General features: G+C 36.7%; 1 protein-coding gene across 6 annotated transcripts in view; it reads left to right on the forward strand.

The window, feature by feature from the left end:
* Positions 1–15,732, forward strand: part of SUCO (SUN domain containing ossification factor) — an 89,467-nt gene that overhangs the window by 11,089 nt on the left and 62,646 nt on the right. For all 6 annotated transcript variants that reach the window (XR_003514913.1, XM_027564837.1, XM_027564838.1 and 3 more), the window contains exons 2-3: positions 12,231–12,339; positions 14,322–14,432. Coding sequence is in view for 5 of the 6 variants with exons in the window: in XM_027564837.1 (XP_027420638.1) it covers positions 12,231–12,339; positions 14,322–14,432 (220 nt within the window). In the remaining variant the exon portion in view is untranslated. The remainder of the gene's footprint in view (positions 1–12,230; positions 12,340–14,321; positions 14,433–15,732) is intronic.

Genomic DNA, 15,732 nt, shown 5'->3' on the forward strand with positions numbered 1-15,732 from the left:
TGCTTCATTGACTACGTTAAAGCCTTTTACTGTGGATCATGAGAAACTGTGGAAAATTCTTCAAGAGGTAGAAATACCAGACCAACTTAACTGTCTCCTGAGAAATGTGTATGGAGGTCAAGAAGCAACAGTTAAAACCGGACATGGCACAATGGACTGGTTCCAGATTGGGAAAGGAGTATACGTCAAGGCTGTATATTGTCACCCTGCTTATTTAACTTATATGCAGAATAGAAAGTGAAAGTGAAGTCGCTCAGTCGTGTCTGACTCTTTGCGACCCCATGGACTGTAGCCCACCAGGCTCCTCAGTCCATGGAATTTTCCAGGCAAGAGTACTGGAGTGGGTTGCCATTTCCTTCTCCAGGTGATCTTCCCAACCCAGGGATTGAACCCGGGTCTCCCGCACTGCAAGCAGACGCTTTACCATCTGAGCCAGCAGGGAAGCAGGATACATCATGTAAAATTCTGGGCTGGATGAAGCATAAGCTGGAATCAAGATTGCCAGGAGAAATATCAATAACCTCACATATGCAGATGATACCACTTAATGGCAGAAAGCAGAGGAAGTAAAGAGTCTCTTGATGAAAATGAAAGAGGAAAGTGAAAAATCTGGCATAAACTCAACATTCAAAAAATGAAGATCATGGCATCCAGTCCCATCACTTCATGGCAAATAGATGGGGAAACAGTGGAAACAGTGACAGACTTTATTTTCTTGGGCTCCCAAAATCACTGCAAATGGTGACTGTAGCCATGAAATTAAAAGACATTTGCTTCTTGGAAGAAAAGCTATAAGCAACCTAGACAGCATATTAAAAAGCAGAGACATTGCGTTGTCGGCAAGAGTCCATCTAGTTAAAGCTATGGTTTTTCCATTAGTCGTATATGCATGTGAGAGTTGGGACTATAAAGAAAGCTGAGTGCTGAAGAATTGATGCTTTTGAATTGTGGTGTTGGAGAAGACTCTTGAGAGTCCCTTGGACTGCAAGATCAAACCAGTCAATCCCAAAGGAAATCAGTCCTGAATATTCATTGGGAGGACTGATGCTGAAGCTCCATTAGGACTTTGGCCACCTGATGCGAAGAACTGACTCATTAGAAAAGACCCTGATGCTGGGAAAGATTGAAGGGAGGAGGAGAAGGGGGCGACAAAGGATGAGATGGTTGGATGGCATGACTGACTCGGTGGATGTGAGTTTGAGCAAGCTCCGGGAGTTGGTGATGGACTGGGAAGTCTAGTGTGCTACAGACCATGAGGTTGCAAAGAGTGGGACACAACTGAGCAGCTCAGCTGAAGCATTGCACATGCATTATTTCATTTTCCTGTTTTACAGTGTTTATATTGAGACTTACAGCTTTTGTAATTAGTTTGTCCAAGAGAATGCACATAATAAAAGGGGGAACCTAGGATGTAAGGGTTGGTTTATAAAGAAGGCTGAGCACCAAAGAATCGATGCTTTTGAATTGTGGTGCTAGAGAAGACTCTTGAGTCCCCAGGACTGCAAGGAGATCAAGCCAGTAAATCCTAAAGGAAGTCAACCCTGAATATGCATTGGAAGGACTATTGATAAAGCTCCAATACTTTGGCTACCTGATGCGAAGAACTGACTGTTTGGAAAAGACCATGATGCTGGGAAAGACTGAAGGAGAAGAAGGGGGTGGCAGAGGATGAAATGGTTAGATAGCATCACCATTTCAATGGACATGAATTTGAACAAACTCTGGTAAATAGTAAAGGACAGGGAAGCCTGGAGTGCTGCAGCCCATGGGGTCACAAAGAGTTGGACAGGCCTTAGTGACTGAACAACAACACGTTTTGACTCTGAGGTCCATGCCCTAGCCACTACACTACAAAACTTTGTCTCTTGGGGCTGTTATCTAAATCAAGCGGTAAACATTGCCCCTCCTTTGTGGTAGTTCTTATATTTGTATCTGCAATAACTAGCCTTAATAACATGATCGGTTCTTAAGAGAATGGATTAATGTTATTTTCTCACCTTTCTTTTCATTTATCTGTTGACTAGAGAATATGACATGGGAAATGCAGCGGTACAAAGATGATAGGCTTTGGAGAGATCTAGATTGGTTGAGTGACTTTTGACCAATTAACTTCTGAGGTTAAGTTTCTTTATTTGTAAAAGTTAAATTAATATTTTAATGTAAACAGCTTGACACATTAGAGAAAGACTGTGTTCTCTTCTAGAGACATCAGATACTTAGGATCAGATTGGTCATACTCAGTTTATGCTACATTCTTTATAGGTCCCCCTTTTTCCCTCCACTTTACATCATTACTCTTTTATAGTCTATCTTCATTTTCGCTTCTATCTCCCCCATGTTGGGCATTTACCCTGGAGTATATTTGATGTGTTTTTCCAGTTAATTGTCATGTATTTACTTAGATTTCTGATTTCTTCCAAAACTAATGTTTTGTTTATATGTTTTAAAATTTGCGTAAATGGTATAATGCTATTAATCTCATTCTTTTTCCTATTTCCTTCTACCTAACACTTAAAAAAAAAAAAAAAACAACTAACTTGTTTTAGTTACTGGAGTCACCGTTATGTGAATTCTGCATAGTGTGACAGATGCCTCAGGAAGGGCTGATGTCATTTATTCACTGAGTATTTATTGAGCCCTTTGCATGTATGCTGCTTCTAAAGAGAGACTTTATACCAACAAATGCATTTGGGAGTATTTTGTTCCATTTGCTTATCTTTTGCTGTCCTAATACTATAGACTAATTAGAGTGGTTTTGTGATAAATCTTCATTATCTGGCAAGGTGAACCACTTTCCTTTGCTTTTTTTGTCAATATAGTTATTCTTAGATAAGTTTTTCCATATTTAGAACATCCTTCAGGTTTTTTTCTCTAGGATTTTCTTAAAAAATTTTTTTTAGTTTATATGGGAGTATATAGTAAATTTACAGTGTTGTGTCAGTTGCAGGCATACAGCAGTGATTTAGTTATGCATATACATGTATCTATTTTTTCTCATTTTCTTTTCCCACATAGGTTATTACAGTGTATTGAGTAGAGTTCCTGGTGCTATATGGTAAGGATCCTTCAGGTATTTTGATAAGAATTATATTGGAGTGCTGAAGTAGTTCAGGGAGAATTGCTGTCTTTACTTTGCTGTCAACAGCACTCCATCTATGAACGTACTAGATCTTCAGTTGTCTCTTCATTTTGTGGTCGTTATTAGAGTTAACATTTTTTCCTCTGTAAATGGTTGTGTAGTTTTTAAGGTTAATTTCTAAATTATTTTAAAAAATTGTTACTGATAATGGTTTATTATCTATCTTGTTATTACTGGGGAGGAAAATATTGACTTTATTGCTTATTTTTTAAATTGAAATAATTTACATACAGCTAAGTGCACATGTTGTCAACTGTATAGTTGGATCAGTTTTGACAAATACATACATCTGTGTAACTCACACCCATCAAGATGCAGAGCATTTCTATCACTCCAGAATGTTTTCTCATGTCGCATTCTACAGAATTCCCTGAAGCAACTGACGATTTGATTTCTATCACCATGGGTTAGTTTTGCTACTTCTGGAAACCTATTTAAATAGAATTAATACAGTATTTATTCTTGTGTCTGACTTCTTTCACTCAAGTGTAATGTTTCCAAGATTTATCCATCTTATTTCATTCATTTGTAATTCATTCCTTTTGATTGTGAGAACCAGTATAATACATTGTATGAATATACTACAGTTTATTTATATTCTCCTGTTGTTGAACATCTGGACAGCTTCCAGGTTTTGGCTATTAGGAGTAAAAGCTACTGCGGACGTTTTTGTACATACAGTTTTCATTTCTCTTAAGTATGTAAAAGTGGAATTGCAAGTACTTAAACAGATGGATATCCTGTGCTTCTGGAGATAGTACCCTGAGAAAGACACATTGCTTATGAAGGATTCCAGCCAGGAATATATAACCTAAATCTGGTCATGATGAAGGGTAAGACAAACCTCAAAAAAGGACCATGGTATTCATGGTCAAAAAAGAGTCCGAAGTGCAGTACTTGGATGCAATCTCAAAAACGACAGAATGATCTCTGTTCGTTTCCAAGGCAAACCATTCAATATCACAGTAATCCAAGTCTATGCCCCAACCAGTAACGCTGAAGAAGCTGAAGTTGAACGGTTCTATGAAGACCTACAAGACCTTTTAGAACTAACACCCAAAAAAGATGTCCTTTTCATTATACAGGACTGGAATGCAAAAGTAGGAAGTCAAGAAACACCTGGAGTAACAGGCAAATTTGGCCTTGGAATACGGAATGAAGCAGGGCAAAGACTAATATAGAGTTTTGCCAAGAAAATGCACTGGTCATAACAAACACCCTCTTCCAACAACACAAGAGAAGACTCTATACATGGACATAACCAGATGGTCAACACCAAAATCAGATTGATTATATTCTTTGCAGCCAAAGATGGAGAAGCTCTATACAGTCAACAAAAACAAGACCAGGAGCTGACTATGGCTCAGACCATGAACTCCTTATTGCCAAATTCAGACTTAAATTGAAGAAAGTAGGGAAAACCACTAGACCATTCAGGTATGACCTAAATCAAATCCCTTATGATTATACAGTGAAAGTGAGAAATAGATTCAAGGGACTAGATCTGATAGATAGAGTGCCTGATGAACTATGGAATGAGGTTCGTGACATTGTACAGGAGACAGGGATCAAGACCATCCCCATGGAAAAGAAATGCAAAAAAGCAAAATGGCTGTCTGGGGAGGCCTTACAAATAGCTGTGAAAAGAAGAGAAGTGAAAACCAAAGGAGAAAAGAAAAGATATAAACATTTGAATGCAGAGTTCCAAAGAATAGCAAGAAGAGATAAGAAAGCCTTCTTCAGCGATCAGTGCAAATAAATAGAGGAAAACAACAGAATGGGAAAGACTAGGGATCTCTTCAAGAAAATCAGAGATATCAAAGGAACATTTCATGCAAAGATGAGCTCCATAAAGGACAGAAATGGTATGGACCTAACAGAAGCAGAAGATATTAAGAAGAGATGGCAAGAATACACAGACCCAGATAATCACGATGGTGTGATCACTGACCTAGAGCCAGACATCCTGGAATGTAAAGTCAAATGGGCCTTAGAAAGCATCACTACGAACAAAGCTAGTGGATGTGATGGAATTCCAGTTGAGCTATTCCAAATCCTGAAAGATGATGCTGTGAAAGTGCTGCACTCTATATGCCAGCAAATTTGGAAAACTCAGCAGTGGCCACAGGACTGGAAAAGGTCAGTTTTCATTCCGATCCCAAAGAAAGGCAATGCCAAAGAATGCTCAAACTACTGCACAATTGCACTCATCTCACACGCTAGTAAAGTAATGCTCAAAATTCTCCAGTCAGGCTTCAGCAATATGTGAACCATGAACTTCCTGATGTTCAAGCTGGTTTTAGAAAAGGCAGAGGAACCAGAGATCGAATTGCCAACATCTGCTGGATCATGGAAAAAGCAAGAGAGTTCCAGAAAAACATCTATTTCTGCTTTATTGACTATGCCAAAGCCTTTGACTGTGTGGATCACAATAAACTGGAAAATTCTGAAAGAGATGGGAATACCAGACCACCTGACCTGCCTCTTGAGAAATTTGTATGCGGGTCAGGAAGCAACAGTTAGAACTGGACATGGAACAACAGACTGGTTCCAAATAGGAAAAAGAGTTCGTCAAGGCTGTATATTGTCACCCTGTTTGTTTAACTTATATGCAGAGTACATCATGAGAAACGCTGGACTGGAAGAAACACAAACTGGAATCAGGATTGCCAGGAGAAATATCAATAACCTCAGATATGCAGATGACACCACCATTATGGCAGAAAGTGAAGAGGAACTAAAAAGCCTCTTGATGAAAGTGAAAGTGGGGAGTGAAAAAGTTGGCTTAAAGCTCAGCATTCAGAAAACGAAGATCATGGCATCTGGTCCCACCACTTCATGGGAAATAGATGGGGAAACAGTGGAAACAGTGGCAGACTTTCTTTTTCTGGGCTCCAAAATCACTACAGATGGTGACTGCAGCCATGAAATTAAAAGACGCTTACTCCTTGGAAGGAAAGTTATGACCAACCTAGATAGCATATTCAAAAGCGGAGACATTACTTTGCCAACAAAGGTTCGTCTAGTCAAGGCTATGGTTTTTTCTGTGGTCATGTATGGATGTGAGAGTTGGACTGTGAAGAAGGCTGAGCGCCAAAGAATTGATGCTTTTGAACGGTGGTGTTGGAGAAGACTCTTGAGAGTTCCTTGGACTGCAAGGAGATCCAACCAGTCCATTCTGAAGGAGATCAGCCCTGGGATTTCTTTGGAATCCCAGGAATGATGCTAAAGCTGAAACTCCAGTACTTTGGCCACCTCATGCGAAGAGTTGACTCATTGGAAAAGACTCTGATGCTGCGAGGGATTGGGGGCAGGAGGAGAAGGGAACGACAGAGGATGAGATGGCTGGATGGCATCGCTGACTCGATGGACGTGAGTCTCAGTGAACTCCGGGAGTTGGTGATGGACAGGGAGGCCTGGCGTGCTGCGATTCATGGGGTCGCAAAGAGTCAGACACGACTGAGCGACTGATCTGATCTGATTTAAAAATAAAAGGATTATGTCCTTCAAAAGTGTCAGTACCACATAAGATAAAGACTAAGAACTGTTCCAGGTTAAAGGAGGCTGAAGACACAGGACATGGTCTTAGACTTGATTCTGGGCTTGGGGTTGAGGAGGGGAGGGGGAGTGCTGAGAGGACACTACTGGGACATAGATTATTGTGTCAGTGTAACATTTCCTCAGATTGTTAATTGTAGTGTGGTTGTGTAAGAAAATATCCTTATTCTGAGGAAATACGTACAGAGATACTTCGAGATATATTACACGCAGTGGGGAAAGAGAGGGCCATGAACTTGCTGTGAGAATGGCAAATGATGGGACAAATGGGTCACAATAGGTAGAGAGGGTTTGCGGTTGTTCTTTTTACTATGTTGGCATTTCTTCTGAAAGCTTGAAATTATTTCCAAATAAAAAGTAGGGGGTAAAAGATTGGGATTTCCTTTTCTCTAGATAAGGTGTTGATTAATCCGCTCAAAATTTTTAAATTATTGTCAGTGATTTCCAATTTTTGTATACTTTGTCCCAGTTTTGTTATTTTTCTAGAAACATCCATGTCTTCTGAGTTTTCAAATATATTAGTATATGTAGCTGTTAATATTTTATGATTTTAAAAAGTATGTCTTGCCTGTGGTTATTTCATGCTTTTAGAACATATTTTGTTAATTCATATCACCAACTCTCCTTTACCAGTTTTTCCAGAGGTTTGTCTTTTTAATATTTTCCTTGGAGAACCAACTTTTGGTTTTAATCTTTTGGTTTGGTTTTCTCTCAGTGATTTCTGTCCTTAAGAGTCTTCCTTTTTTCCTTAGATTGAAACTGTCCTTTATCTTCTTGAGTTGAAAGAGGAGCTCTTTTGTGTTCAGTTTGTCTCCAGATATGCTCAGAAGGATAGCTTTCCTGCTGCTGTTTTACCTGCATCCTACCTACCAGTTTTGACCTGTAGTCTTCTGCTCTAATATTTTGTAATATGCCCTATATTTTCCTCTTTAATAAAAAATTATTCTGCTTTATAATTTAGTTTACAGGTTTTAGAAGGTGGTTAGCTTTTTCTATCCTAAATGACACTCAAATGCAAATTTTACAAGACTTTTAATTACATCTACTCTAAAAGTTAATACCTTTCCATATGAATGGTGAATCCATGCCACATTAGCGGGGTGGGGGCGGGGAGGTGACAAGAAGAGACAAGTGTCCTCTTATTTTCCAGATTCTATTTTTTGAGTTTGTGTGTTTGTGTGAGGGGGTGGTGGATGGGTGGTTGAGTTGGGGAGGTAGTGGTAGTGGTCGAGGCAGGAGATGGGGCTGATGGGAAGAGGAATGAAAAGTGATTGAATTTTGTTTCTGCTGTGTGCTGCAAAACAGTTCCCCTAAGAACCCTCATTAGTAAGTATTTGTTAAACACCTAATGTTTGCAGGTTTTGGCTATGTGGGGAGGGGCTAAAGTAGTTAGGGATATGAAATTGATTCTCAAAGAGTTTAAGTGTAAGACGATATACTTGGCTCACAATCAATTTCATCAATAGTAATAGAGTCTGAGGGGAGAGTGTCAGGGGCTCACAGGGGCTCCATTTATCTTGCTAGTTGTGATTTCTGGTGCTGAATTTCTTAAAACTTTTGAAAGTAATTTCATCAGGCTTGGGGTTTTCACAGTACAGTTTTTGAAAGTTGCTTCAGTAGTATGGAATCAGATCCATTTAGTCATGCAGCAAAGTGCCCTCAGCTATTTTAATGTGACCCAGTGATTCTTAATGATGGGGCATGCGTATCTAATTCACCTGGGAGAACTTGTTGACAGTAAAGAGTGTATTATAGAGATTCATTGTTCTTCAGTGTAGTTGGTGTGGGTTTGTGTTATTTCATTTTACTTTGGTGATTTAAAATTTCTTGACAGTTCTTAGTTGGTGATCATTTTTATCTATTTTAGGCTTTTTTCTTACACACAAAATTAAGGATATCTTTGCAGGTCTGTCTTTAATTAGCATCTGTCTTTATATAGGGACTGATATATTAGAGGTAAACAGTGATACTATTGATAAGGCTACTCTATAGCTTTATCAATAGGGTAGATAAGCTAATAATGTATTACATACTAATGTCAGGTATACTAGGGTTCTTCAGAGAAATAGAACCTACTTTATATGTAAAATGAGATGTTGAGTCACACGATTATGGAATCTGAGAAGTTCTACTGTCTTAAAGCTGGAGACTGAGGAAACACAGTGGTATAATTCAGATCAAGTCTGAACGCCTGTTAACCAGTGAAATAGAAGATATAATCCCAGTAAAAAGGCTAGACATGAGACGCCACAGCTCAGATAGTGAGGCAGGGGAAAAAAGGGCGAATTCTTCTGGTCAGTCCCTTAAAGGATTAGATGATGCCCACTCATATTGGGGAGGACAGTCTACTGAGTCCACTGATTCATATCTTGTTGTTGTTGTTCCGTTGCCAAGTTGTGTCTGACTCTTTGCAACCTCATGGACTGCAGATTCCAAAGCTAATCTCACCCCAAAAGCTCCTAACTTCAGATAATGGAATTTGATTATGTGATAGTAAAAATAAGTCTCATGAGATTTAATGTCTTTTGGCTGTCTTCACACTAACTGTGAATATTGGGATTTATATATACATATACACATGCAGAATTACTGATGATAAAAGTAGTATATGCTCGTAGTAGAAATTTAAAAAGTATAGAAAAGAATAAAGAAAATAAGGGGGCATAATCACCAAAATTCTAACACCCCTAGTTTTGAATATCTGAAACTTTTTGTTGTCCCAAATGTGTGTATATATACACTGACAAATACAACTACAAACACCCATGTGAGAAACAATGCAAAAATCTGTCAATAAAGAAATGTTTAATAAATAATGATATATCTATATGACAATTTGAATAAGTAATATATTCTTATGGCTCAAAATTCAGAAGACTTAGAGTATTAAAAAGTGAAAAATATCCATCTATCCAGTCAATCAGTTTTCTACCCTGGAGGCAACCACGGTGGTGCTTTTTTTCCCTTTTGTTTTTAATTCTTTCAGAGAAATTTATGGACCTACAAGTGCCGTTAGTAAACATGTGCGCACATAGTAGCATACTATATGTGTATGTTGTTATGTACTTTGCTCTTTTATTTGATTTTAATTTTTATCAAAATGATGTAACAAAAAGTCAGGTAGCTCTACAAGGATTTTTGTTTATTTGCTTTTGCAAAGAAGTCAGTCCTTCATCCCTCTTTCCTCATTTTTCCTTTCCAAGGAAACCACTTTGATCTTTTACCTGATGAATTTTGTTTACTTCTTTGTCTCTAAAATAATTGTTTTAATGTCACTTTTAGGTATGTTACTGCAAATGATCAGATTCTCCTGGTAATGTAGTTCAGTCATAATTTGGATTAGATCAGTATTCATGACTATAAATGATACAGCTGAGCCATGTGGTAAAACATGGTTACTTTTCCTTTTTCTGTTCTACTTTTCCATTTTCATGGGGCTAATATTTGACTTGTGTTTTCTTATTTTTCTCTTTAATTACAAATTATCTGCTAGTTGTGTAGATCTGTTCTTGAGATTTTCAGAGACTCCTCTAAGTTGTGCTGTTAATTCCGTCCTCCAAAAGAGGACTCTTCCAGAGCTTCTGATGACCTCCAGTTTAGTTTCGGTTGCCCTCTTTGTGTACATACAGCTGTCATCCATGAAATTCTCTTTGCAGTCACTCTGGGAATTCTCTTTTACTCTTTCATCTCACTACTATATTGTTGTAATTATTGTGGTTTCTTAGATGTCTAATTTCCCCACATTAAAATCTTATTGACTATTCTGTTTATATTGGAGAAGGCGATGGCACCCTACTCCAGTACTCTTGCATGGAGAATCCCAGGGACGGGGGAGTCTGGTGGGCTGCTGTCTGTGGAGTCGGACATGACTGAAGCGACTTAGCAGCAGCAGCAGCAGCAGCAGCATGCTGTTTATATGAACTTTAGAGTCAGTTTGTCTAATTTTTTTAACGCTTTCTTTTTTGCAACTTCAGTGTGTGGTTTTCAGATCTTCCATATAACTTTGAATTGTGTAAAACTGACTCTTTTTTTTTTTTCAACTTAAAATAATATCAATTTCAAATATTTTTACTATTAAGAACACAGAACACATATGTGTGTTTGTGTAGAACATTTCTCGCTAAGTTTATATTTGGTATTTTATTGTTTCTATTATAAATGGGGACTTTTCTTCTGTTAACTCTTACAACTGGTGGTAATGATTTGAGCAGAGTATCTGTTGATTTCTTTCTTAATTTTATACCTGCTGCTACTGCTAAGTTGCTTCAGTTGTGTCCGACTCTGTGCGACCCCATAGATGGCTGCCCACCAGGCTCCCCCATCCCTGGGATTCTCCAGGCAAGAATACTGGAGTGGGTTGCCATTTCCTTCTCCAGTGCATGAAAGTGAAAAGTGAATTCGCTCAGTCTGACTCTTAGCGACCCCATGGACTGCAGCCCACCAGGCTCCTCCTCCGTGGGATTTTCCAGGCAAGAGTAATGGAGTGGGTTAGGAATATTATTTTATACCCAAGTCTTCTTTTAACACTTTTTAGTTTTCCAACCATATAAACTCATTTGCAATTAATGATAATTTTACTGTATCCTTTCTCATTTTTATACTGCCTTTGTCCTCATATTATGTAATACTAGTGATAATGGACATTCTTGTCTTGTTTCAGATCTAAATAGGGGTATTTCAGTTTCTTCACTGATTATGATAGTGACTCTTAGGCTTATGTGTTATGCATGTACTATGTATTCCCCATGTTAAATATCTACTTATTACTATTTTATTAATTTCAACATCTTGATGCCTGCATAAATTTATCAAATGTCCTTTGGTGAGGATAATCTTGAGATTTCTTTTCCTTGGTATTTTTGCATAGCAAAGTAAATGTATTTTAAACCATTTTGGAATATCAGAGCTAAACTCTACTTGACCATAACAGTGGTGTGTTACATCTTTGGTATGTTAATGGAGATTTTTTCTTTTTTATTTTCTTCAGAACTTTTGTGTTTGATTCCATATGTATTATTAACCTATAGTATTTATATATATGTACTGTTTCCATTAATTTTTGATATCATTGTTACGTTCCCTATAAAATAATTTGGAAGCTTTACTTCTATACTTTGAAATAGTTTAGGTAGCTTCAGCATTATCTGTTCTTAAATATTTGGTAGAATTTAGAATATCAGTGGCATCTGGAGCTTTTGAGGCGGTTAGCTGTTTGTCAGCTTTCTCTGTTCTTTCTGTGATAATTGTCAGATACTCTTATTATTGTGAAGTATTTCCTGTTTTACCTTTGTGAGATTAATGATGCCTAACTTGGAGTGCTGATAACACTATATTTTTCTTAGGGTATTAAATAAAAAAACCTTTGTCTTATGTACATTTGTCTTCATCATTAAATTGTCAAATTGTCAAGAACATTAGGATAAGAACCATCTATTGGTCTATTGCCTCAAATTCTAGTTCATGGTATGGAATATGTTGTTTTAACAGCCTTACTTTTTTTTTTTTTTTGATGGTGTCGGTGGATGTTTTACAGGCTTCCCAGTTGGCATGTGTGTTGTAAAGAGAGTTCTTCAGCTTCATCGTATTACTCTCAAGATGACAATTGTGCACTAGAAAATGAAGATGTACAATCCCAGAAAAAGGTACCTTAAATAAAGATGAAGTTGTAATTTGTGTATTAGCTTTCTGTCTTCTCAAAACATTTGGAATAAAAATATTTCAAAAATACTGTGACATTATTTTTGATGGAGATTTATAATTTTCTTTGCTATACTTTGAGAAGTTACTTAGGTAATTCTGAAATTAACCTAAAAATATTTATTTATTTATTCTTATCGCTTGTATTTGGAATATTGTAGTCCTACAGTATGGAGAAGGCAATGGCAACCCACTCCAGTACTCTTGCCTGGAGAATCCCATGGACAGAGGAGCCTGGTAGGTTGCAGTCCATGGGTGGCTAAGTCGGACACGACTGAGTGACTTCACTTTCACTTTTCACTTTCATACATTGGAGAAGGAAATGGCAACCCACTCCAGTGTTCTTGCCTGGAAAATCCCAGGGACGGGGGAGCCTGGTGGGCTGCCGTCTATGGGGTCGCACAGAGTCGGACACGACTGAAGTGACTTAGCAGCAGCAGCAGCAGCAGTCCTACAGTAAGGAGAAAAATAGTGCCTGTTCAGAGAACTGAAAACTAGGACTTTCTTTTTAATACTTTAACTACTTAAAGTGTTTCTAAAGAAACCTGAGTCTTATAAATTAAAAACTATTAGAAATGAGAATTATAGAGAGAATCTGAAATGATTGGCTATGTACTTTGTTTCATACATTTGGGTAGAGTGAATAGACAGAGGCCAAAAAATCTGATGGTCTCTAAATAGTTTATTATTTTATCATTTTAAATGGTAAAAGGTGGTTATTGACTTCAGCTAGATTTGGCTCCCCCTCATCCCCCCCGAAAATCAATGTACTTACTTTAAATTAGAGGAATAATTTATACACACTGTAAGATATTCATCTTTGTATCCCCTTCCCATCCCCAAAGGAACCAAAATTTGCGTTTCTTATTAAAACACTCAGACCATTTTCTTTGGGTGTAGATACATCATAGCTCACAAATTAATGTTTTAATTTTTAGTAAAATGTCATAAATATTGCACAAGTTGACTTCCCCTCTTCCCCAGCAATATCTTGTGGATACCTTTGTATGTTACTGTATTATTTTGAATAGCTACATTTTTATTCCATTATATGGATGTGTTAAATTTATTTAAGTACTTTTTTGATTGAGAGGCTCTCAGCTGTGTTTATACGTGCATGTTTGTATCTGCATTTGTGTGTGTGTGTGATTGTGGATGCATAAACTTTAAATTATATGCTTGGGTGTTTTCTTTTTTTGGCATGATGTTTAGAATGGATTTATATTTCTGAGTTATACAGGATCTGTTTCAAGAATAGAGCAGTTAAAATTTTGAAGACTCTTGCTGGATACCTCTCCAAAAAAAGTGTGATTGTATGCTTCTATGCACAGTCTGTAAGACTTAAAGCTAATCTCTTCTTTGATGAGAAATAAGACTTAAATGTTAAGAATGATTTAAGCAAAGCGTTAAGGAAGGGGAAATAGACATTCTTTCAGTAAACATTTGGTTACCTATTATGTTCTTTACAGGGTTAGAATATGATGGATATGAACTTTGCTTTTATGAAACTTGTATGCTAGAATATACATTTAAAGACAATATATCTGAAATTCTAACTTAACAGTATCAAAAGAGATGACACAAAAAGCTATAAGCGTATATATTTACCAGATATTTACTGATCTTACTGTGTGTCTAACATACAGTGCTGGGTGGTAGGACTAAAGTGCGTATTAAGAAATCAAATGTAGTGTATGTTTGGAAGGCAGCTATGCTCATTACTATACCACTAGTGTACACATGTAGTATACATTTGAAGTGAAGCAGTAAGGAGAGTAATACATGAAGGAAGACAATAAGCATGGAAACAAAATTATTAAAATCACAATCAAGTGTTTTGGTTGTATAGAAAGACAGTCTTAATATTGCTTCAGGACTATTTTGTGAAGCAGTTTCATCAGTCGGCCTTTTCTTTGTTGCAATATAGGATGAAAGAGGGGGACCTGTCAATGCTGAATTATCGGGAAAAGTAGGTTCAAGCTTACCTGTTCCTCCAGAAGAAAACAAATTAAAAGATGATTACATTGTGAATGTACAGGTAAGATTTGTTGCTTTGATTTTTTAATGATATGGCTTTTCAAACCACTTTACAACATAGAATACATTTATTTGGTCAACATATTGTGTATTTTTTTTCCCCTTTCTTTTTGTGATACCATGCAACAGAATTACCAATGTAATAGTAAATGTGACCATTTTCCTTGTAGTATGGGTTTGGCTGTAAATCTTTCTTTTTAGGTTCATTTTGGCTCAGTATAATTTATCTTCTCTCAGGTTTTCAGCTGTCAGGGGACATTTTTTCTGACTTAAAGTATTTGTATGTAGAATACAGAATATTTTGATACCAAATTTTATCACTTAGTGTGGAATATTAATAAATAATCATTAATAGATTATGTTTTTTCCCCTTTTCTCTGATATTATATCCTAAGTATTTTTCATTTTGTATACCAGCTTTTATGAAATATGTAAAACTAGACCAGAGTGTAAGTTGATCAGAATGCTGATGCATCTGGAAACCATTTAATATCAGGAATAACTGAAGAAACTGGGGATGTTTGATCTGGAAGGAAGAAGGACTAAGGAAAAACTAAATATCTTAAATATTAACGAAAATAAATTTCAGCTTAAAAGGAGGGAAAATGCTCTTAAAAAAAACACAGCCAGAGTTATTTTATTGGGTTATCTAGGGAGATATAGTACATTGCATTTTAATGAATTTTGGAGGAGGTTTGGAAAAGATTTATGCGTAAGAGTAAGGGAACAGTGATCTCTGTAGCCCTTCAGTTATATGTGTATCCCAAACAGTCTTGCCATTGTTCATTTTCCTGAATTTTCCTCATGGTATCCTCTTATTCAAATATATTGAAGTGCTTACTGCATCTTTAGAGACCTGTGCTGTTCAGTACAGTGGCCACTAGCTACCTGTGGCTCTTGTGCATTGGAAATGTGGATAGTCCTAGTTGAGATTTGCTGTAAGTATAAGATTCACATCGATTTTGGAGACTTAGTATTAATAAAAGAGAAAAAAGAGTGTAGAATATCTTATTAATTTTTTATGTTGAATGATAATGCAGTATTTGATAATAATGTGATAGTTCTTTTCTCAAAGCCTCCGTCATAAAATACAAACTATTTGTATTCTTTTGCTAACTTTTCATTCCAGTGTAAATTCCTCAAATGATCACATTTCATTTTATATTCTTATTTTATAAAGAATTTTTGTTTTATATCACATTATTTATTTTATGTTCTTTTATATTTATATTCTTCTACATTTTTATTTTATATCACATTCCTTATTTTATATTCTTCTGACTCTGCCTCTTATTTTCTTT

The sequence above is a fragment of the Bos indicus x Bos taurus genome, chromosome 16 (genome assembly GCF_003369695.1).
Source record: "Bos indicus x Bos taurus breed Angus x Brahman F1 hybrid chromosome 16, Bos_hybrid_MaternalHap_v2.0, whole genome shotgun sequence".
NCBI lineage: Eukaryota > Metazoa > Chordata > Mammalia > Artiodactyla > Bovidae > Bos > Bos indicus x Bos taurus.